Source organism: Lepisma saccharinum, chromosome 3 (assembly GCF_977018435.1).
Source record: "Lepisma saccharinum chromosome 3, izLepSacc3.1, whole genome shotgun sequence".
NCBI lineage: Eukaryota > Metazoa > Arthropoda > Insecta > Zygentoma > Lepismatidae > Lepisma > Lepisma saccharinum.
In genome coordinates, this window is record NC_139231.1 from 65544819 (window position 1) to 65570039 (window position 25221).

At 37.1% G+C, this 25221-nt stretch overlaps 1 protein-coding gene across 1 annotated transcript in view; it reads left to right on the forward strand.

Annotated features, from left to right (window-relative positions):
- The window catches only part of LOC145985820 (uncharacterized), a 51702-nt gene extending 26778 nt beyond the window's left edge, over positions 1 to 24924 (forward strand). Inside the window, exons 8-10 of the mRNA XM_083119911.1 lie at positions 4021 to 4157; positions 8041 to 8220; positions 24365 to 24924. Of these exons, the coding sequence (XP_082976037.1) occupies positions 4021 to 4157; positions 8041 to 8220; positions 24365 to 24456 (409 nt within the window). The 3' untranslated portion in view covers positions 24457 to 24924. The remainder of the gene's footprint in view (positions 1 to 4020; positions 4158 to 8040; positions 8221 to 24364) is intronic.
- Positions 24925 to 25221: the final 297 nt, after the last annotated feature.

Consider the following 25221-nt stretch of genomic DNA (forward strand, 5'->3'; position numbering starts at 1 on the left):
TTATTTGTTGGATTAAGGAGTCTTGTTAAGGAGAACAGCCTTCCATCGGGCTCAGTGTATGTTCTTGAACATTGTGTGATTTATTTGTAACACATTAATGGTTCTAAAGCAGTGATTATATTACATTTAACATTGTGTGCATTTCCTGTCTGGAGTTCTCTGGGTGTTCAAGATGTGTTTTCTTGTGTTAACCTGAAAATGAGAGTTAGTTTTGTGTATGAAAAGGTAGCGAACAGAAAAAAAATAATTGATGGTGAAATATACAGGAGATCCTTCACTTTTTCCTGAGAAATATAAAGGACTTCCCATTAAAAGGAAAAGCGTAGTCCTTACCCAATTGCTAACCAATGCCGTATTCAAGAAGAAAGGAAGTTTTTGCTAACAAAGTTCACTCCCTCCCCTGCCACCTAGAAATAATTCTGTAAAAGCATGGATAAGGAAGTGAATAGTGGCATCGAGTCCTGTTGTCAATTTTGCACTCACATTTTTGTGGGAGGAGAGGGCAAACAATGACACCTCAGTCACATTCTTAGTGTTCAAATCCTAAGGAAAGCAGCATTTAGCAACTGTTGATCAGCGTGTTTGTTCTCTAATCAAAAGAGGGAAGATTTCTACCTGACAGGGAATGTAATTTTTTTTCCTTTACTATTCGACAAGAGAAATATAAGGTTCAGATTGTGGATCCCCCAGTGAGCCATACCTCTTATCTCCCTCCTTTCTCACTGAAAGTTCAAGGTCTCTTAGTGAATGAAACTACTACAAAAGCAAGGAAATGGAGAAGGGAAGAGAGAAGTCATGGAGTCAACCTTGTGGCCAATTTTATGAACTGTCACAGTTAGGAAAATGTGTAAAGCAGGAAGTTGGGGGTTACGGTATATGTAAGATTAAGGTAAATGACCTATTATTTAATGCGATCTTTAGGCCAAGTGTATTAAGCAGGACATTTGAGTCATTCCATGCCAAATCAACACAGATTTGTGCAATTTTTAACCTGACCATCTCCGACTTTTATGAAATTTGGGGAGTTGAAACTAGTAACTATGAACATTTTTAGTCTCGTGCATCTTGTAATTGTTAAATTATTCAAGGTCAAAGTTAGCAGAAATTGCCCTTTTTGAGCCCGCTTAGCTATACTAAATCTGCTGTAACTCCGCCACTATTTCGACTAGGAAGCTAAAATAAAGTTTATTGTACAGGGAATTAACAAGCTTTCCAGTGGTATATATCAAGCCTACCTTTGGATAAAAATATAATTTTGTCACGTGACCTTGACCTTTGACCTTGAATATCTCAAAACATGTCATCACCAAAAATCGTGAAAAAAATATATTTGGTCTCTCATGCCATACATGCAATGGGATCAGTAGATACAAAATAATATGTGTAACTATGTGACTGATAAAAGCCCCATTACACGAACTATGACGAGTCAAAAGTCCCTTAACACCCTCTACAAAATGTAAAGGAGTTATCCTGGTCATGAAAGAAATAGGTTAGACACAGGGAGATCACTAGCTATGTGTGTCAAGCGCAAGTCCGGCACATTGTTGACCGCCATATTGAATTCAACGCAAAAATTTCGAAGGGAAGGGTGTAAAGTTATATATGAAATCAGGCTAGAACTTCACGAGAAATGAAACGGTGAAGGTATTTCCAAAGTATCTTTAACCAGCAAAAAGTTATTGCTGCATGTTTGTAACAATTTTCTCCTTTTCGAAGTGTTAAAAACAAAGCATTAGAATGCTCCTAACGTGTTAGGAACTCGTCGAAATCACGCTGACATCTTGGGAGAGAAAGAAGTATAAGCACCATTGCTTATGATTTTAATCAGCAAAATTCTCCAAACACTTGAATAGTGGGGAATATCGGGAAAAGTATCTCAAACAATTACGTGACACTTCCTTTGGAATGAAAAATTCTTCAGTGACGAGGCTAATTTTTATGTTCACGGTAAAGTTAATAAAATTTATATGCAATACATGTGATTTGATAATCTACAGTAGACAGATCCCAGCCGAATGGTTGTTGCTGGTAAGCTAATGATGTGGTATAGTGTATGGAGAACGAGAATGGTTGGTTCATATTCAACAAGGAAACCTTAAATGGCGAGGGCTTCTTGGATGTGTTAAGTGAACAGGTTTTACATCCTTGCTTACGGGATATGGCACTTTTCTAGAGTTTTGAAACAGGACAGTGTGTGACCACACTATGTGAACATTTTGGTAATTCCTTCATGGTAAACTTCTGGGTAGATTGATGGGCAGACGGGGATCCATTAAAAGGCCTGCACATTCCCCAGATCTAACATCTTAGGAGGACTTTTACCTTCAGAAACATTTGAAGAGAATGGTGCATGAACTAAAAGTCCCTGATATTGACCATCTGACAGAAGGCATAGTTGCTGCTTGCAATGATGTTGCACCTGTTACATTGCCAAATGTTCTATGTCAGTGTGAGAGACGTCAACGAGTGTGCTCACAGGAATATTGACAACACTATAATGTGCATATATCGTAAGTGAAAGATATGCGTATAACGTTTTGCTCCCTAAAAATAAGTTTGAAAAACCTTCGCTGCTTCATTTCTCGTGAAGTTCTAGCCTGATTTCATATATAACTTCACACCCTTCCCTTCAAAATTTTTGCGTTGAATTCAATATGGCGTTCAACAATGTGCCGGACTTGCGCTTGACACACATAGCTAGGGATCTCCCTGTGTCTAACCTATTTCTTTCATGACCAGGATAACTCCTTTACATTTTGTAGAGGGTGTTAAGAGACTTTTGACTGTCACAGTTCATGTAATGGGGCTTTTATCAGTCACATAGTTACACATATTATTTTGTATCTACTGATCCCATTGCAGTCCCAGAATGATTTGTTGATATGTTTTATAGTATGGCATGAGGGACCAAATATATTTTTTTCACGATTTTTGGTGATGACATGTTTTGAGATATTCAAGGTCAAAGGTCAAGGTCACGTGACAAAATTATATTTTTATCCAAAGGTAGGCTTGATATATATCACTGGAAAGCTTGTTTAATTCCCTGTACAATAAACTTTATTTTAGCTTCCTAGTCGAAATAGTGGCGGAGTTACAGCAGATTTAGTATAGCTAAGCGGGCTCAAAAAGGGCAATTTCTGCTAACTTTGACCTTGAATAATTTAACAATTACAAGATGCACGAGACTAAAAATGTTCATAGTTACTAAGTTCCATGCATAGTTTCAACTCCCCAAATTTCATGAAAATCGGAGATGGTCAGGTTGGGGGCTGTGTTGATTTCGCATGGAATGGCTCATTTGTAAATTGCAGGAACGTAAAGTCAAGTCTTCCACTGTATGTGGATCAGCCATCTGTCAAAGGTTAAAAGTGCTTAGGAAAAATGGAAATTGGTTTTGCAAAATAATTGGGAACCCTGTATTGGTTCAAAGTTCAATACCCTCAACCTCTAAAGATGAAATTCAATTATTTACAGAATTATGCATGTTTAGAACTTATTGCTTATGTGACAGTGCCAGTATATCAAAATAGTAGGGATGGACCGATATGAAATTTTGGCCAATACCGATAAGGTACTGATATAAATTTTACCAATACCGATATTCTACCGATAATATTATTTCGGTAAAATAATCTGTAATTTTACCGATTAATCTGTCCCATCCCTACAAGATAGGAAAGAGAAGCATGGTTCAGTGCCATGTTTTGTCGTCCTTGATGCACAAATAATATCAAAATTTAAACACATGGAAAGGGGTGGAGATGGCCACGAGTGTTAATGGGCTGACATGCATCGGACTTCTTCAATATTTTTTTTTTTTTCAATAACAACACATAAAAATCATCGTGTGTAGTTTGCATCTGATGTTGGCAATTTGCTATGTATGGAATTGACAAGTTGGAGCCAATATTGAAATCTGTAAAAGGAAGTTTCGTGCATGCGAGCAGTCAATATCTTTAGATACAATGTACCTCCTTTGCTTGGGTCGTAATTGCATTCCTTTTCCCTTCCCAGGATAGTGTCGTCTTGCACTGATTTGGAGGAGTTTGATTTCAGCGGCTGCGATCTTGTCAGCGAGGTTACCTTGAAAGCTGCTCTGGAGTCTGTGAAACTTAGGACAAGACCTCTCAAGCTCAAACTCACTATTGGAGGTTAGTTTTCAACACTCAGTACTAGAGACACAGACAAAGTCACTTGACCATGTTCATGATTAAATTCTGCATTATGTGAAACCTTAAGTGAATAATTGGAATTGAATCGAAATGTATTTATTGAAGTGTTGTGAACAGATTTACTCCTTAAAACTCGGCTGGACCTTTGACCGAACATCAGGGTAGAAGTTTTCAAAAATTCCTCTCCTTTCGAAAAACCTATGATATTCCAAAATCTGAAAAATTACATATTTTTAGAATTTGTTCTAGAGCATTCATGTGAATCTTCGCTTAGTTTTCTTTTGCTGTTGCTTAGGTATTTTCAGTAGTTTTGTGGTTACGTAAGTCTATTAAACTATTGGTAATATCTAGACAACAACAGCAAACCACACAAAGATTCACATGAATGCTCTAGAAGGAATTTTACAAAATGGCTGTTGTGATGTCGGCCAAAGGTCCAGCCGTGCCGTAATACAACACTGTGTATTTGACCTACATGCATAGAACTATTTTACAGAGTTATTTAGCTACATAAATGGAACTTATGATAATGCAGAGTCAATACCTAAGTTAGAAATTTAAATAAGAATGAAAGTGAAGAATATGATTCTTAGATTAGTCTGCATTATTGTCTGATTTAATTCCTGAACACTAGGACATTTACCTCATGTAGTGTTAACAGTATATACATAAAAAAAAGGTAAAGTGCTCCCCTGTGCTTAGCACCACACCATGAAGGCGTATAGGGGGTGTGGGGGTAACGCCCCACACTTTCTTGATCCGGTCATGAGTGGGGGTGATGTGATCAGCATCATGCCCCTGACCGTCTTTACCCCCCAGGGTTTCCCCCAGGTACCCATGTCATTCGACGCTGGGTGGGTGCCGGGGCCGCTTCCATCGTAGTGTTAACAGTATATACATCCTAGAGTTAATTTCATAATTGTGCTTGCAATTACATTATGATGTCTTCTAATGTTATACTGAAACACTTTTGTATGTAATTTTTCCATATGTGCTTTATATTATTATACCTGCTAAGATATTTTCTATAAACTGATGACCGAATATATTTCTTCTACATTCAAGGTGACATAATTTGAGTTAATAATAAACATAATAAATTTTAAAATTATTATAAATCTACAAAACATTCATGAATATTTTCAGTTAGCAAGGTACACATTTCTTTTGAAATTTAATGGATACCATATTTGACAGGAATATTCTAAGGACAATTTAACCATAATGGTATACAGGAAGATGAAAAGTTCCAAATTACTGATTGCTTTCTTGCTTCCCATCTTTGTGTTAGGTTTCCCACAATAGATCTTGCTTTTTGTAAAAGTTGCATGTAAGTCTGGTTTAAATTTAAGCTTAGTGTCATATGTAACACCCAGATCTGTTGATATTGTCTACATTTTGTATTCATTCATTGTAAATTTAATGGTGAAACAGTGAAACCCCAATTTTATGTTCCTCTATTTTACATTTTCACGTATTATACAGTAGAACCTCGATTTTATGTTTTTTAAGGGACCAAGCCAGAAAAACTTAAAATGCAGGAAAACGTAAAATGGAGGAAAGTTTTATAACATTTTTGCTCTGTTGATACCATCAGGATTGAATGTATAATGTGGGAAAATGCAAATTCCAGGAACGTAAAATCAGTGTTCCACTGTACATGTATCTTGGTGGTCCCAACATAGGAAAATATTATAAAATTTTCCTCAATTTTTACAATTTCCTGCATTTTAAGTTTTTTTTTACCTCAGTGCCCTGAAAAACGTAAAATCGACGTTCCACTGTATTGTGTTTCCTGGTATACAAATTCAGAGTGGCTACTCACCGGGAATTATGTGCGAATTATTAGCTCTGGGAATTGTGTGTGGATTCTGTATGGATTTGTCTCTGTAGACATGAAAAATTGCAACTTTTATTAAATTAAATAAAGTTTTTCACAGTTTAGATTTTATTTTTATTGAGGAAGGAAAAATCTGTGTGGAAAATAAAATCGAATTCTCTTAATCTGTTTACTTTATTAGTGTCCTTTTGCAGAACAATCTATCTAATAGACAGAAGATTATTGCAAGATTAGATATCTTGAAATTGATTAGTTAAATTTGAATTCGAAATTCTTATACAGTATTGTGCAAATTAGTTGGGACAAAGAGATAAACGAGTGCTAACATTGAAGTATGAACATTGTATTTTTTCTTTACAGGGAAACTACAGATACACAACCTATTTTGCAATGTTTGTTTGTTTTACAGTTAAATCGAAGTTCAAGACTATGTTATTTTCATTTTAGTAGGAGATATGACCTCCTTTAGCTTTAATAACATCTTTCAGTCTTTCACGCATGGAATAAATTAGTTTCATACACATGTCCTTCACTTCTGCTTCCTGATGCCATAATTTGAGGACACACTGAAACATTTTGATTTTGTAGAGCAGTCCATTTTGCGTATACGAGTCTTGAGAATGGCCCACAAATTTTCTATAGGGTTTAAGTCTGGTGAATTACCAGGCCAGTCCATCAGTCAGTTTTCTGTGGTGAATTTTCTATAGGGTTTACGTCTGGCAAATTACCAGCAGGCCTGTCCAACACTGTCAGTTTTACTTGGTTGAAGAACCCTTTTGTGATCTTGGAGGTGTAGGCTGTAGTTCATCTCGTTCAAGGAATGATGAATAGCCAGAAGTACATCGATGTGCTGCAGGGGAAACTGATTCCAATAATGCATAGAAAGTTTCCTGGTGGTGACGGAGTGTTTCAGCAGGATTTGGCTACAGCCCACACCTCCAAGATCACGAAAACGTTCTTCAACCAAGAAAAACTGACAGTGTTGGACAAGCCTGATGGTAATTTGCCAGACGTAAACCCTATAGAAAATTATCAAGGCTTGTATATGCAAAATGAACTGCTCTACAAAAATTATGATGATTCAGTGTGTCCTCAAATTATGGCATCAGGAAGCAGAAGTGAAGGACATGTGCATGAAACTAATTTATTCCATGTGTGAAAGAGTGAAAGATGTTATTAAAGCTAAAGGAGGTCATATCTCCTACTAAAATGAAAATAACATAGTCTTGAACTTCGATTTAACTGTAAAACAAACAAACATTGCAAAATAGGTTGTGTATCTGTAGTTTCCCTGTAAAGAAAAAATACAATGTTCATACTTCAGTGTTAGCACCCGTTTATCACTTTGTCCCACCCAACTAATTTGCACAATACTGTACAATTAACAATTTTTCGTAGATTAATATATCCTGTAACATTTGTAACTTGAGCTTGTAGAAATATTTCGAGTCTGAGTAAGTAAATGGCAAATGTAAACTCTGCACTTTAAATATTTGAAATGTATATACCGTTTGAATTTAATTGTAATTTTTGGATACATTAGAATCACACCCTTTATCTTTTTTTTTTATATTTGGTGATAGGCAGTAATATGTAAGGTTAAAAGCATCTGTTTGCATATTTGAATCTGGAAAGTTCACCTTGAAAACCGGGAATTACACTTGAATTTCATCTTGACCCTAGAGTGGCCACCCTGAAATTGTTTTCTTTACATTTACTTTCAGTTTATTTCCTTGCATCCCTTTGTCTATGGAATAGAAACCTCTCTGTAATAAGTAACAATCATGTAATTGATTTCTTTGTATATTGTGGCATCCTCGACACATACTAGGGACTTGCTAATTGAAACAGCATGTACCGTATCATTTATAAAAAGCACGAATAGTAGTGGTCCTACAAATGTCCCTTGCATAATACCACTCTGCAGGTTAGTTATTTCTGAATTAAGAATTGTTAATTTTAACTTTGAACTTTGTCAACATTTTACTGTAATTTTCTGCTAATGCTTGTCTTTGTTTACAGGCACCGAAGCTGTTCTTTATGAAGACACCATTGAGAAAAATCCCCTTCTGGAAATCAACGTGCTTAATCTCTGTTTGCAGCATTTGAGACCAGATTTCTCAGATGACATATATTTTGCATCTCCAGACATAACAGATGAAGAGTTTGACGATGATGATGATGATATCTATGATGATCTAGGTAAGCATAGTAATTAATAAGTCAGGTACCAATGGAATTTTTTTAAGTTTCAGAGATCCAGGGTGAAGCCTGTAATATGGGTACTAGCATGGGGACAGAGGGAGAGGCAGTTGGAGCAAGGTGTTGATCACACCTCACCTCCAGTATTGCCGAGATTTAAAATGTGTTGGGACTTCTCTCCACACCGTCCATATGCTTACATTGAACAGTGCAATACACACTTTACCTTTTGCCTAAGGCAAGAATGTTTTTTATTTCTAAAAAAATCTTATGGCTTAAATTGAAAATTGATTTTTTAAAGGAATGAACTTTACAATACTGAAATGATAACAGAAATTAATCTGTTCACTGATTCTTGTGTATGGTGCTTATTTCTCACTCAATTCAATACAAATACACATATTTTTTTAAAAAAAGCAAAATGTGTACATTAAATCTCAAGAAAATGTATGTACATTTTTATTTTTTAAATTTAAAAAAATATGATTGCTCTTTATGCTGTGGACTTGTGGAAGATAACTCAGTATGTCCCTTTTCTACCAGAAGAGCTGGTTTAGTCTGAACCCTGTTTCCGACACTTTGGCCCATACCTATGCTCATTACTTCATAATTTGGTGAACAGAATGAAAATGTTTTTACACCTCTTTGTCACATGATTTTTGTAACCCTGTTATATGCAGAGACATGGTGCTCATGGGCATAATTTGTCTGTGTTGAATTTTCAGTAACATCTTTCCAATAAATTTCCAAAATCCATCTGCTCATTTTTCATTTGAGAAAGAACAATGGACATAGTAAAAAAAAAAAAAAAAATAGGCTACTTGTTGGCAGTTTGGTGCCATATGAACATAAACAGTGATGCATCAACACTAATGTCAAAATTAGGCAATCTGACAAATTTGAAATGACACATGTGTTTGATAATTCCTGGAATGTTGGCACCAACTATGTACAAGTTTCAGTAACATCACATAATTTTTATCCCGGCGATCGTGCACTACTTTTATGTGCACTGTGGCGTCAGGCATTTGACCAATGTGGAGCCTGAAAATCGTATGTTTACATTCATGCTTATCATGCAAGTGGTACAAGGTGAAGACTGGTTGATTTTTTTTATTTACAATTGCTTTTCTACCATTTTTGGGCTAATTAATCTGTGATATTTTTCATACTGTTGATATTTATTTTATTATCGTGTGTCCACTGAACAGATTGAGATAATTCCGGTAATCTGAAAACGTGGTACACTGGCTGGAACGTCCTTGGCACCAATTACCGAAATCATAGAACCCGTATCAAGAATGAAATTATATGGTTTACCTGCCTGCAATATGCTAATAGATACCAACTCTGCATTTGGGAACATCTGAACAGATAGACAATTAACATCTGGGGGTGTTGGCACGTCTCTTCCCCCGGTCGCTAGTGGCAGTTTTAAATTATTTTTCCTGACTTGGCAAACATCGGCTGTGCGATGGGGGTAAGAACCTCGAGAACACAGAATTCCGTCTCAGCGTTCCCCTTGCTCCACTCGCGGCGATGATGATTGAAAACGTGGGGACTGGAAACGTGAATTTCCGCGTGGCCACTGCTGGCTTCGGTCATGTCGGGAAGACCTGTTACAATCGTTGAACTGCAGGCGAAACTGGCTTTGGTTATAAAAATAACCTTTAGAGGACTGGGCGCGGGAGTTATGGGCGCCTCCTTACATCAGGCGGCTGCTGGCTGGGAGAAGCATTGGAAAGTGCATCCATCCTCCGAGACAAGTTCTTTAACTGTTCTGCGAGACCGGTCTCATTAGATGGAGGTCTCTGGTTCGAGTTCCCTTCGTATTTATGCTTGAGCGAGGCAAGCTCAGCTTGAAGAGCTGCGACTTTCTGTTCAAGGTCCGGGGTGTCCTGAGCTGGCGCCGCGCTGTCTTGAAACGCGAGATTCCTGGGAGACTGCGCATGAAGGTCGCCCATCTGGCGCAATAGGGAATCTTTATTAACGTCGGACAAAAGCTCCTGAGCCTTATGTTTTCTTATAAGGAACTGAAGCTTCTCGACTTCTTTTAAATCCCGTAAAAAGTCCGGGACAAAAGCCTAGTCTCGCCTGTACGTCTCGCGCATAAATTCAGGTTGGAGGCCCCTGGTCAAGTGTTTGATAACTTTGGCCATGGGCATGTTGGGATCGAGATGGTGCAACATTAGTTGCTTGTCGCGAATATACTCTGTGACAGATTCGACATCCGTGTGGAGGCGACATTTGATTTTCTCTTTCAGCTGCAATTTATCGGCCGAGTCTGTAAACTCGTTGAGCCACTGGGTCTTAAAATAATCGTAGGTCACTGCTTTGTCTACCTGTACAGCTTTCCAGCCTTCGAACCATTGAAGTGCTGTACCTGCCAGAAAAGCAGAAACCATTCACAACTTTTTGACGTCAGTCCATTCATTAAGCGTTGCAAAGCTGTCTACACGGTCAAGAAAGCACTTGACATCCTCCCTGACCATTCCATTGAACTGGAGGCCTTCGAGCATAAGGTGGGGGGGGTGTCAAAAAACTGGCAAAAGCCATTGCGGACGGGCTGGGGGCACAAACCGAAGTACTAGGAGTTACAGTGGGGAGCGTACGGGCGCAATTACACATTAAGTCTGGCATCGAACAGGTGGCGACACTTCGCTAGGGGACCGTGTCATCAAAATGAACGCGAGTTGAAAACCAATAAAAAAAATGCAGGTTTGAAAAAGACGCAAAAATGCAAAATTAATACTGAAGTTAACTGGGAGCGGTAAAAATAATAGAAGGTTAAGTTAGGTCGCAAACGGAGGGAACGTGTTAAATCTCAGGGGGCAAAAATAACCACGAAAAATTGGTTATACATTTCGCGGGTGGAAATGAATGAAAGAAAAAAGTGTGCAACCTCCACCACGTACGTTTGTTTGTTTATCTTTCGGGATCGTTGATAGGCTATGTGAAACCTGATATTCGAAGTTAATTGGGTGCGAGAGTTGTATCGTAAGAGGGGTATAGCTCTAAAGAGCTACGTCTACACTTAACCAAGCAAGGGGGCTAGCCCCGTGAAATAAGAACTACACTCACGATTAACTTTAAACACTACAATTGACTGGTCTGGCAGGGGTGCGAGAGAATGATAGACAAGGATTTTAGGAACATTCGTTGTTACCTGTAGATCTCGAAGTGACGATCGACTCGCTGGTTCGTTGATGAAACTCTGATGACCTCTCCTGAAATAAAGCTCCTTTCTGATAGTGTACTACTCCTCGCTGTAACTCCTTTTGTAACATTCGGTAATCCAACTTTGTCGGAGGCAACAACTCTTCACGCCATAACTTTCGTAGCTCAACAACTTGTATAATTCCAAGGCACCGACTGTGCACGCAATAGATTTTAGATACCAACTGGTTGTAGAAATATTCTCCCGAGCTATTTAAATTAAATTCGAACTTTGGCTGTTGACAGACCGCGTCTCTCAATAACTGTGCTTTCAGCGTAGAGCTGTGTTTGCAGTATCTTTCCTGTGATTCCGGAAGAATTTGTATCAGCGGATCTTTACATCCGCTGAAGATCGCAGGTGGCATTTGCTTGAAAGAAGCTCTTTCCAGCTTCTTTCATACTCGGTCCCTTTTTATGAAATGATTAGACTATTGGACTATGGCGCTTGGGGTCCCGGATTCGAGTCATGCCTTCGGCATAATACGCTTTTTACTAATCATGGCAAAGAGGATGAGAGATGATATTATGAAATCGATGAAGTGACACTCACAAAGAACAATCAATAATCCCCAGACCGGGATTCGAACCCTGGACCCCTGGCATCGTGAATTGAAATTGGTTTATTTTGGGAATCTCAAGTTATGTAAAACAAGAAAGTTATGTTTTATTTGGTACAATAATACAGTATCGTTTACAAACATACTTTTATTGCAGTATAGACAGTGGCGTGCATAAAGGGGTGGGGATAATAACCTCCCTTTGGCCCAGTAAAAAGAATGTCAAAGGCAGGAAAAGGTGGCAAATAGATGGCTGCCTACTAAAAATGTATAGCCTCTCTCCCCCTTTTGAAAGTCCTTGGTACGCCACTGCATATATAGAGCTTTGTTTTTAAGCCCACTTTATTCATAGGAAAGCTAATCAGGACTGGGTCCTTTCAGTTTAAAATGGGATCCGAACAACTTGTACCTCAACCTTGCATCAAACCCGGGACCCCTTGATTGCAAATATGTGATGTTACCACTATGCTATCCATCAAAGAAAGAAAAACAAAAACTGTCCCACAACTGTCAAGACATGGGCTGTTCCATTTGGAACAAAGAAAAGTAGGGGAATGGTCTGTTCCACTTTCTAATAGGGGAGGAAGTGTGATAATTTACATTGACATTTCCTAATATTTAAAAAATTATTTTCTCGAAAATGGGAGGAGGCCCCAAAGTTTTTTAATTTCCTGGTGTTAGTACATACAGCCCCTGGCCAAATTATTAGACGCACCTCCAAATTTTATGCAAAATTTTAAGGAAATGTTATTATCTCATCTAAATTTTTTGTTATTCTCCATTTTTTTATTCTTTATATTATTACATGAAATATTACATTGATTACACGTGAACCTTAACAAAAAACAACAATTACTTGACACATTAATAATTACAAATATAATTTCTTACTGTGTTTCTTGAATATTAGCTATACAATACATATGACTGAAAGTCAATTTTAACATTTGGTTGAGCCACCCTTGGCCTTTATCAGTACTTGGATTCGTCTTGGCATACTATCAATGCATGCTTGTACTGTCTCCTTCATATGAGGATGGTGATTCCACACTTGAATTTTTTCTTAATTAGGCCAATTCTTGTCGTAATTGTTTGCTTTGCCACTTCTTTTTTCACTAGGTACCAAACATTTTCAATTGTGTTCATATCTGGAGAGTTTCCTGGCCAGGGCAAGAGAGGAATATTTTCACTCTGTAGAAACTGTTTTATTCACTTTGCGGTATGGCATGATGCTCCATCCTGCATGAATACAAGCTGTATTGGTAACCACTCTCTTACTTGAGGTAGCAATTTTCTCCTAAGCACTCCCCTATACTGTTCTTGCCTCATTGTTCCTTGAACCAAATACAGATGTCCTGTACCCTTGCCACTAATGACTGACCAAATCGTAACTTTTATTGGATGTTTGACAGTCTGCACAACACAAGCAGGATTTTTTTTTTTCACCTGGACGTCTTCTCACAAACAGAGATTTATTCCCCAAGATTTCAAACGTGCACTCGTCACTAAAGCAAATATATCTACAAAAGTTCAAATCTTTTTCTTTGTGAGCTTTTGACCACTGAAAACGTTTGCGAATCATAGCAGGGGTTAATTTTGCTTTTGTAGCAGGTCTGAGTGCCTTGATTTTCATATCAGAAAGCCTAAGCCTTACTGCTCTTTCAGATGCACGAACACCACTCTTTTTAAGTTTATATTTAAGTTCCTTTGTACTCGCAAATCTATTCATGAGGCAAATGTTCTTCAAACAGTGTAAGGATCTTGGAGTAAAAATTGTTTTACGCCCACATCTGTCTTTCCTCTGTGGCTCACACTCTCCACCATATTCAATATTCTTCTCTATTCACCTCACAGATGCTTCACACACATCAGATGTTCGAAAAATCTCTCGATTAGAGAACATGCCATTACTGTCTTAATTTCAGCAATCTTTCTCGGTGTCAAGTCACTTTTTTTTTTCCATGACTCCTTAATGTTAATAATTAAATTTTAAAAAATATACTGACAGTGTACAAGCACAACATCACTGCAAAATTTAATACAAATACGATTCACTTATTCGCAAGACGTCTTCCTCTCAACTCAGCTTGAATTGAACTGCGGCATGTTGGTTTAACAACAATGACATTTGGTGTTGGCGGTATTGTATTGTTTGTAACAACAACAACAGTACCTCCTCTTTTCATATTGATCATTACAATAATCAAAAATTCAGCCACAAAGAACCCTATTGCAACATTTTTAGTTTGAAAAGTAAGAGAATTGTTGAAAGTGTCCACTGTCTCGAATTACATTACTTTGTATTATTATTACTATTATTATTATTGTTATCAATGTTGTGCAAGAAAGTGCATTTGTACATATTACTCATATTTGCCAGAGTTCAAATAATGCACAGAAAACTTTTCAGATAACTAATGGTCAATTTTTTACAAGTTTCCCCTTCAAAACTCTTATTTTTAAAAAAAATTGCGGTGCGTCTAATAATATGGCCAGGGGCTGTATATTCACCTACAAGTTGGCATACTTAGTGTATTTTTACCTTGATGCTGTTTTGAGATAGGCCTAATTCTAAAGATACGGATTTCGCAATTTTTCAGTATGTAACGTTCTAATTTGATTTACTTACAAACGATTGCTACCAAAAAATTAAGAAATCGAAACAAGGCCAGGATTGTATCAAAATATTAGAACGTACAAAATTGTAAAGATTATGAGGTATTTGCAGTGCAGTTCACAGCACCTCAAAGTTATTATATAACCAGTTAGGAAAAGCGTTAAATGTATATGCTGGGACCTATCAAGATATGATGCGTCAAAAATACAAAAAAGGGGTGGGTCAAAAACATATTTTGTCTTGAAAACAACTATCATGCTACGTTTTCCAGAATGTGAGATAACACTGAGGAACAAATTAAAACTTTTTGTTTTGCCGCTGGATGAAAATAGGTGATCTTTAATAAATCGGGTGCGCTGATTTCAAAAATCATAACTAAAATGCTCTATCACGTACTATTTCTGGAGGAAACCATTTTGAAAAATTTCACCGCACATTAAAAGAAGGATAAAAGTATAGCCTTTTTCTCCAAACCTTAATGTGATAATGTGAAATACTAATACATTGGGTTCATAGAATACCAAATATGAATGTAAATGATGTAGTTATGACATGCACTAAAATTTGAAGTTGCAGTCAAATAATAAACAAAAAAGTAAACAGTAAAAGTAACACACGTTCAAAACGTATTTCTGTATGATTTCCGCTTGTAGCAGGCGTGTTGAACATCTGAGACTGTGTTCCAGCAGTAATCTGCTAGTAAATTGGGAGACCATCTCCCTTTTATAAGGTTTTTCATTTCTGGGATTTGTTGGTGAAAAAGCTCGCCCTGCTTGTCACTCACTGCACCCAGATTAGAGGGGAAAAAGTCTAAATGGGAACAGAGAAAGTGTATCTTGAGAGCCATATTGCATCTTATTTCTTTGTATGTTGCCAGCATACGTTCTACAAGTTCAGAGTAATTGTGAGCCCTATGGTTGTCAAGGAAATTGCGACACACACTTTTGAACGCACCCCATGCTGCTCTCTCACATTCACTTAACAGTTCTTTAAAATTGGGATCGTTCATTACCTCTCGGATTTGAGGGCCAACAAAAAATCCCTTCTTTTATTTTAGCATTGCTTACACCAGGAAATTTGCTTCATAAGTACTTTTTGTTCCTTCTTTGTTCATGGTCTTCACAAAGTTCTTCATTAACCCCAACTTGATGTGCAGTGGGGGGGGGGGGGGGGGAGTAACACATTGTTGGCTTCGACAAGAGATTTGAGATTTGTGAGAGACACTTTTTTCACCAGGTGTGTATCACTCTCTAGGAGGCCAGTGTTTAGTTTTGTAATGCATGTCCTTTGCTCTGATGTCCCATAGACAGAGGAAACAACAGAATTTCATGAAACCTGATTGCATCCCCAAAAGAATTTCCAGTACCTTCAGATCAGCACAGATTTTCTACTGGTGTTTGTCGTAGCTAACACTTGTGAGAATCAAAGCAATGTTGTCATATGTTTCCTTCATTTCACTCGCATGAACAACTGACACTGAAGGTTTCTCATTTCCATTATGCAGGAGGACCGCCTTCAAGCTGGTTTTTGAGGCATCTATGAACAACCTCCATTCGTCTGATTTATACTTTTCTCCCAACTCTTGCATTAATCCATTGACATTGTTGCAGTAAGTATACCAGGGACCCATTCATAGAAAAAAAGGAAGAACATTTTAGTTGACGTTTTCTGAATGTAATACTTGTCCCTGGTTCCAGCAGGCTCCACCCTTGCAGTCTTGAACCGAGCAGTTCCGCTTCTTTCTTTGTAAGGTTCAAATCACGTACTAAATCATATAGTAATTCTGGCTGGGTGATAACATGTGGTGTCTTCTGTGACTCTTGAAAGTCAGGATCATGTCCGAGAGAAGTTTCTGAGAAAGTTTCTGTTACCTCTTCCAAAGACCATTCCAATGGCAGCTTTGGAACAGGTAATGTCTCATCATGTTGCACTGGTCTTATCGCAGAAAGTAAATTTCGATACTGTAGGATATTTTTGGATTTTCTTCAGAATCCCATAACATTAGTTAAACAAAAGTAACAATCAGTAACGTGATCTCGAGGTTCGCGCCATACCATGGGAACAGCGTAACTAACCACCATCGTAAATATCGCGAGCATCTACTGCAACAGACATGAGGAGCCCACCCTTTATCTTGGTCTCCGATTTTGCATCCGAAATATAGTTCGTAAGGAAATTACGAAGAAAACAAAGTTGACAGTTTACGAAACAACGTATGCACCTACACTAATTTACGGGTGTGAATCATGGCCACTAACAACTAATTATTCTAGCAAACTTCAAGCAACTGAAATGAGATACCTAAGAAGAATAGAAGGAAAAACAAAACGAGATAGAGTAAGGAATCAGACAATTCGAATGAGCCTTAAGACCCAACCTTTACAACAACAAATAGAAGCGTCGCAGTTGAGGTGGTTTGGTCATGTTCACAGAATGAGTGAAGAAAGGATACCTAAAAAGATATGGCAAGCTAAAGTAGATGGAAAGAGACCAAAGGGAAGACCAAGGCAGACCTGGGGCGGCTGGATGGAAGAAGTTTTGAGGAGAAGAGGATTGGACACCAACAGGGCAAAAATGTTAGCCAGGGACCGAGAAGGATGGAGAGCTCTTTGCAAAACCTCTACACCTGACGGTAGAAGAGGATCGACTAAGTAAAGTAAAGTAAGCTTTCTTCACTATTGGTGTAATTTGAGTTTTGTTGGAATTTTGTCATGAACTTACTACACACATAGCAAAACAGATTGGGTGAATTTACACAGTTACAAGGCATCACTGCACTATTTTCAAATACCACACAAAACAATCGCAATGAAGCACACAACCTACACTTCCAGCGAACATAACGCAACTGATAAAGACACAGTACAATAAGCCACCTTGCCTCTTTAACAGACTTTTCTCTACTCTTTTTCTTATCTGGTCAAAAATGAACAATATTTGCCCTTTTTTGTTGTCGATACAATGCTTTCTTCATATTACGCAGGAAAAACATGTTCTCTTGTAGAATCCCTGTATATCATATGGCGAAATAAAAGCTTTGTCACATTTACTTCAATTTTGTGTTATTTCAAAAACTAGACGTGGTGGAGGAAAAAAGGACATAATTTTCGTGTTCAGCAAGTCAAAAAACATAGAAATATGTTGTTTTCTGGTCGCGGCAAATTTCATTGTTCCTCAGTGTAATCGAAGGCAGCCTGCAAACATAAGTTTAAATCACTTGTACAATTACCACCACCACTAGTAATTCTACTTTTGTACCAATACCACTTATCAATGGTGAAGCTAACATTCATGTTGAAATAACAATACGGGACAATTTATTTTCAACAAATTAACCAATTTATTCAATTGTAGTTTCGTGTTTCAATTTTGCCACAATCACTTAACAATTTTACACATGAAAATAACAGGACTCAAATGTTTTATAAATTGCAGAATTTGAAAAAAACTACTCTTTGGTTTTAACAACAATATATATATATATATATATCTTCAACAGTATGCAAGTTTTTTGCGCATTTCAATGTCCTCTTGTTTGATTACAATTTCTAGATTTGATTATTTTAATTTACAAATATGTATTCTGTCTTTGCTAATGTAATTCATTTATACAACGTTATAATGATTTTTAAGCATGAAGTTCCATTAAATTATTATTTACAATTTTGTGAATAAGTTTTGGCCAGTAAATAACCTATATGGCGATCTACGCTCAATTTACTATTGCAGTGCACTCTTAATTACAAGAAACAATCAGCATTATCTCTTTTCATTAGCTACCTTTAAAACTAGCAGATTGTTATAACATTAGTTTAGTTGCTTTGATTTAGTCAAAATTATTGCAACAGTTAAAGAACTTTTATCACACGCAAAATTCGTACTTATAGTTCAGAGATGAACCGGGCAATTTTGGTGAGCAGAAAGTACGTAACTAAATACTGTGTATCAATGTACTAGCGTAATTCACAATCCAAAGAACATTACGTTCTTTTTATGCATTAGTAGATCCACTTTTAGGAAAGGTACACAAATGTGAACAATGCACAAGTAAAAAGCGTGGTATTTAACTTTTATGCAGCGTTCACCACGTCACTAGCGGCACTACTAACGATAAGCACTTTCATACCTTATTTTTGTAGCTTCTTTCCATTTTCCGAATTCTTGTAGTCTTTCATCATGGCCTGGACATGTAAATTGTAGAAACGGACCTATTCTCATACCATCAAGAATTACCACGAGGTTGTAGTTTCTTCAGTTTCCACAACTCTGGAACTTGGATGATGAATTAATCTTTTCTCCCCTTTTTAATTACAATGAGTATCGTGCAACTTATAACCCATCCTAACGTTATTCACTGTTAAGAACTGTATCACAATTTTGCAGTCAAAAATGTTCTTGCCCAACTCGATACATACATAATACAGGGAGGTTATTTCAGTTGTTTACCATCAGACAGTCGGCTGCCGAGCGGCCCCTTCATGCAACAGGTCCCGGCAAATTGACTTACAGGAAGTCCGTAACAGAAACTGCTTGCTTGTAATGTTTCCACTTTTCACAATTACAGTTACAATTACAATTGAAATAAACACGTACCTTGTCGCAAGGATGCTGGAAAAGGTGTCCTCCCAAATACAAATATTTCTGACATCTAATCTTAGACTAGACATCGTTACTTTATCCTCAGTTGTCGCGAGAGCGCCGGTAGCTTATCGGGGGTCGGGGGAGTTGTCAGCCGCAAGAGGGTGCTTCATACTGAACGAACGTGACACCTGTCGGCAGTGATGCCAACCGTAGCGACATGTCCTTACGCATAGGGACTTTTCACTATATTTCGCCCGCGTAGGGACAGATTTTACCAAATAAGGGAAAACGTAGGGACTCTTTTCAATCTTGGAAAATAACATTTTATTGTGCAAAGGTGCAAAGCTTACTCGCCAGTCAGTTGCACTTCCTTCGTGCTCAGTTTGGAATGAAGGATTAGTTTATCTGGATACTTTAGCGACGAGGAGAAGAAAGAACTAAGCAACAAATCTCCATCAGAATTTTGGAACATGTTATCGGTTACCAAGAACTTTCAAGGCAAGTTCTTTTTTGAAAACATTTCCACTCTTGCAAAAATAGTGCTAACATTGCCACATTCTAACGTGGAAAGGAAAGAATATTTTCAATGTTAAGTGATACAAAAACAAAAAAAGAGAAATAAAATGGGACCCGAATTGTTCAAGACTGCAGGAAATACAGCATCACCAACGAACATCTATCTCTTTACAGCAGCGGCATGTATGACTTCAATTAACATAATCAACAGTAAACGACTCAACGTTATTCATTAGGGATGTGCGGGATCGCGAAAAGTCAGGACCGGGATCAGGAAAAAAATTTCCCATCCCGATCCCGACTTCAGGAAATGACTTCCCGACTTTTCGGGATCCCAAGCAGTCAGGAAATACCGATTGGTCACTTTAAAAAGTCGTTAATTCTAGACTTTTTCTGCATTGTAAGTTTCTGGAACTTATCGGAAATTGTAAGTTTTTATTCTAGAAATGCAAAAACAATCACTTAAAGTGAAAATAACATGTAGAATTCGAGATTTACAGAGCTTCGGGAAATTTCGAAAATTTTCCGACTTGGGACTTGGTCGGGAAATTGCAAATTTTTTCGTCCCGAATGTCGGGATTTAAAAAAATTCCCATCCCACCCCTATTATTCATTAAGGCAAGAATTTACAATACCGGACCCTTCTGTAATTTCTATGCTACATCTTATACTCACGAAATAATTAGTCGTGATGATTTATCTCAAGTTAACATGTTGGGGTGAGGTGAAAAAATTGTTCATTAACGTGTAGTAGTTCTAAAATAAGCTTATCAATTCTCGCAATGATTCTCAGTATACAAGTACGGTAGCCATATTTGTTGATATGAACAATTGACGATGTTCGCAATTAGTTACGCTGTCTACAGCGTTGCCACACTGTTGAGAGCATGGATCGTGTAAGAATGGCGGAAGAGAACAGTAAAAAAGTTGTTAATGTTGTACAGATTGTTAGGTGGAGTGTGCAGGAGGATGCCGTGGGCTATTTAATAAACTTATGGATTTCCGTATATTGCCCAAAGAAGGTGCTTACATGTGACAGCGACAATCACGATGTAGAAGAACATGTGGAGTGTGGACTGATTTGATTACAGGTAAGTTTAGCAATAGTGCATCGATCGTAAAATTGCAGGATACGAAAATCGCTTCTTCGATGATGAACGTTTGCCGTTAAAGTGCTACGAAAATAAGATTTTTTTATCAGTTTGTAATCACAATTAGCACAAAACCATTCACGGACAGCCCCACTGACCATTCTCGGTAAGGTTAAGTTAGGTTAGGCAAGGCAAACATAGTTAAAATTTGGGGTCGAAAAACCATGCACAGGTAGCCCCACAAACCATTGACGGATAGCCCCACGAACCATTCAGCTAAGGTGCTAGTGCTTTATTGTGTGTTAATTGTTATTCATTCATTAGTTATGCCGCTAAACAAATATAGTCTTGAACAAAGAGTTTTTATGTACGATAATTACGTGAAAACGAACTCTTGCAGAAAAGTGGTCAGGCAATTACAAGAGACAGGATCTCTTGAACGTAAGAAACGTGTTGTATTGCTGTTGATGGAGGTCATTTTCAACATCTCTTATAACGCAGGAGGTTAGTGATCGTCATTATTATTACTTTTAAATATCATTTTACGCTTTCGGTTTGCTTTATGCGCCGGGATGCTGTCTTCCCTTTCTGTCAACTGAGGATAAAGTAGCTATGTCTAATCTAAGATTAGATGTCAGAAATAAGGTGCTAAGGTGCCAGAAATATTTGTATTTGGGAGGACACCTTTTCCAGCATCCTTGCGACAAGGTACATGCTTATTTCAATTGTAATTGTAACTGTAATTGTGAAAAGTGGAAACATTACAAAACAAGCGGTTTCATTTACGGTCTTCCTGTAAGTCAATTTGTCAAGACCTGTTGCGTGAAGGGGCCGCTCGGCGGACGACGGTCTGACAGTAAACGACTGAAATAACCTCCCTGTACTTCCTGCTGCTTACAAGAAACTGGCGAATCACTGCAACGCTAGCTGCTGTACGCGAACGAAGTCTTTCAACATCATTGCGTTTGCACTGTGTGTCGACTGAATCGGCAGATAGTGTGATGCATTAATTTTAAATCTATGAGATACGTGCTGCCATCTATTGAGAGATCCAGCAACTATCTCACTTTCATTTTGTAATATGATCGTAATAACGCAAAACAACACTTCTGGGTTGATAATGTAATGATTTTCGGTAAATATTAAAAGGATATAAATAGAAAATGCCGAAAATCGCTACAAGTATTCAAAGGTTTATATTTGCTAACAGCATCAATATCCCAGTAATGTGCTATATCAGGTAGCTTGCCCTAATAGTGAGCTTCAATGCCCAGTAAACAAATCTTTGGGGTACTGTTGCTTAACCAAGATATTAAGGGCCAAAAACAAGAAAAACTGCATTTTGGACCCTCTTTGTTGCCGCATAACAATGGAAAGCAACAATGTCCCATCAAAACAATTGAATGTATATAAGCAAACAGTCTTATATTAACAGTATATCAAAAAAAAAGTTTGGGATGTTGTTGATTTCCAAAAATTAGCAGTCTGACCTTGAACTTGGACATTTTCTACAGGGGAGGGAAAAATTTTCAAGGTCTCAAAATTGCACAATATTCATTTCTCATGACCTACTTTAACATATAAAAAAATGAATCCAATCAAAAAATACAACTATCTCACTTTGTTCGAATTTCAAAATAATGGCTCTTAAAATGAACTGATGATTTTTCTAGTGGACATAGTGATTTCCAGTACTAGCCATGGGTTAAACAATCTGTTGTGAAACATTACTGCACTTGAATCAACGTAAAGACCGAGCAGTATGTTGAATTGTTACTGAAATATTGTGTGTTTGTATGCAATATTTGTAAATAATTAATTTTATTTAGTATAAGTGCAGATGTAAGGTATCACATTTTGTCTTTCGTACATTGGTATTAATTGGATGTCTACCACCCTGAATTCAACGAATTTGTGCACTTTTTTTTAGCTTCATTGAAGGCTTGTATTATTACTTGGAAGCCATGAAGGTAATAAGTTAATATTATATTTCAGCAGGGATTGGCATGAATAAGTACATTGATTACTTTTTGGTAATTGTAAATATCTCAGATGTGGAGATTGCTCAGTTTGGAGCTAAGGGGGAGATAGTCTGGAGATCCCAAGGGTGAGAGAATGGTGCATAAATTATTCACATAATTACAAGGTAGCCACTCTATGACCATGGTAAAATTCAAGGATAATACCTGGTTTTCAAGGTGAACTTTCCAAAAATTCAAGGGTACAAGCAGATATTTTTATCTATTTCAACCTCACTATCCACACACATAAGTATATCAACAATTTAAAGGGTCTGGGTGATTCCGATGTATCAAAAAATTCTATTTCAATTTAACTAAATATTATGCATATTTTAAATATTAAGTTTAAGGTGCAGAGTTTAGATTTGCCATTTCACATACTCAGACTCGAAATACATCTACAGACACAAGTCACAAATGTTATGGGATATACTAATTGAATTGGTGAGACCAAGAAGGGAAAGATTCCTCTCGACCTTTCTTTTGTGAAATCAAGCAAGAACCTCATAGCAACCAAAACTAAAAGTCCGATGAAGAAACTTACAATTACAAACTTATTCTTCATAAATCGGTACTCTAATGGTATCGGTCGATATAGGTATATTGATAAAATTACCGATAATTTTACCAATCAGATATATCTATAAATAACTTATAATTTAGCACAATATTCTGCCAATTTGTTATAATTTTTAAGAATATAAACACACATAATCTAAAGTAAATGTGTAGCTTCTTTTGCAGTGCAGTCATGTGGTTGTTACATCTATGTAAGAGATCAATGAACCATTTAGGATCTTCAAGGACAATTTGGAATTTTATATTGGATCCATTATCTGTATCAGTAAATATTATATCAGTATTGGCAAAAATTCCATATCGATCATCCCTACTAAAACATTTTCCAGATTTTTTACATTTCTCTGTTAGAAGTTTTCTTTTTTCATATGGTCCCCTGAAAAACAAAATCTGGGTTGCAGTGTATTATTATATACCTGGAATTTGTGGAAAATCCACTTTGGAAAACTGGAATTATTCTTGAATTGTGTGTGATTGATTGAGTTGTTTCTTTTTAAGTCCACTTTATGCACAGTAAGGCTAATCGGGACTGGACCTTCAGTTTAAAGTGGGATCCGAACCACTATGTACCTCCATGGGATATTGAGTCAGGGACCCTGAAATGATATGTGAATTGTGTTTTTTTTACAGTGTGATTTAATTGGTGACTATTGTTTTCAGTGGAACCCCGATTTTACATTTTCCTGCATTCCTTTGCATTTCCTGTGTTTTTATGCTTGTAACAACCACAGGATATAAGATAAATAACAATACATTCAATCTTGATGCTCCCAACATAGGAAAATGTCCTAAAATTTTCTTCAATTCTACATTTTCCTGCATTTTAAGTTTTTGCAGCTTGGTTCCCTGAAAAATGTAAAAATCAATGTTCCACTGAAGTAAGTTGGATGCAATTAAAGCCAAATGGTGACTGTTTCAAGGTCAAATTTTAAATACCGATTCTATGTGATCTGTCCTTTGTTTCAGAATTTGAAATTCCACGTGGGGATGATATAGAATTCATGGTAGATATTCTGGATGAAGATGAGTTAGATGACTTCTTCGGTGATATTTACTAAATAACGCAAGGCCTACTTCCATTTGGTTCAACACAGGAAAATATCTGCACTCAGGCAGTCGTATGTGTTCAACTTGTGCAACTGTTTTCATTGTGTGCTCAGTTATGAGAACATATGTGTTAACTTCAAAGTCATTATGTGTTCAACTGTGAGAATGTACCTTTAGTTAGCACAATAGTGTTCAGTGTTCGATAAGTTAAATAATATCGCGATGAATAGTCAATTTTTCTAATGTTTTGTTGATGTGGAAATTATATTATTTGGTTCTCTATTTTTCGTACATTCATCAGTTTTAATTTAATTTTTGTAAATGTTATTTCTGGTAAGAAATATAGATGTGTATGTTTACATGTATAGTAAGATAAATAAAAAAAGGGGCAACTGGAAAGTTGAATTGTATTTTTATCATTTTGCATATTAGTCACCATCAACCGATTTGGTCCACTCCTTCACAGCTGTGATGACTGCATCATCTGTTGGGAAATGTTGCCCACAGAATACAACTTTCATTGGTCCGGAAAGATGGAAATCTGACGGAGCCAAATGAGGACTGTATGATGGATGTGGAAGGACAGTCCAGCCAAATTTTGTAATGTAATGTGTTCCTTGGTCTTGAAGTTTGTGTGTGTGCCTTATCATTGTCATGGTGCAAGAAGATTTTCCTCTTCTCTGGTCTGACTGGAAATTTGAGCCTTTGTTAGTGTTGCAATATAGCGGTCAGAGTTGATTGTTTCTCCACACTCCAGGAAATCCAAAAGGATGACC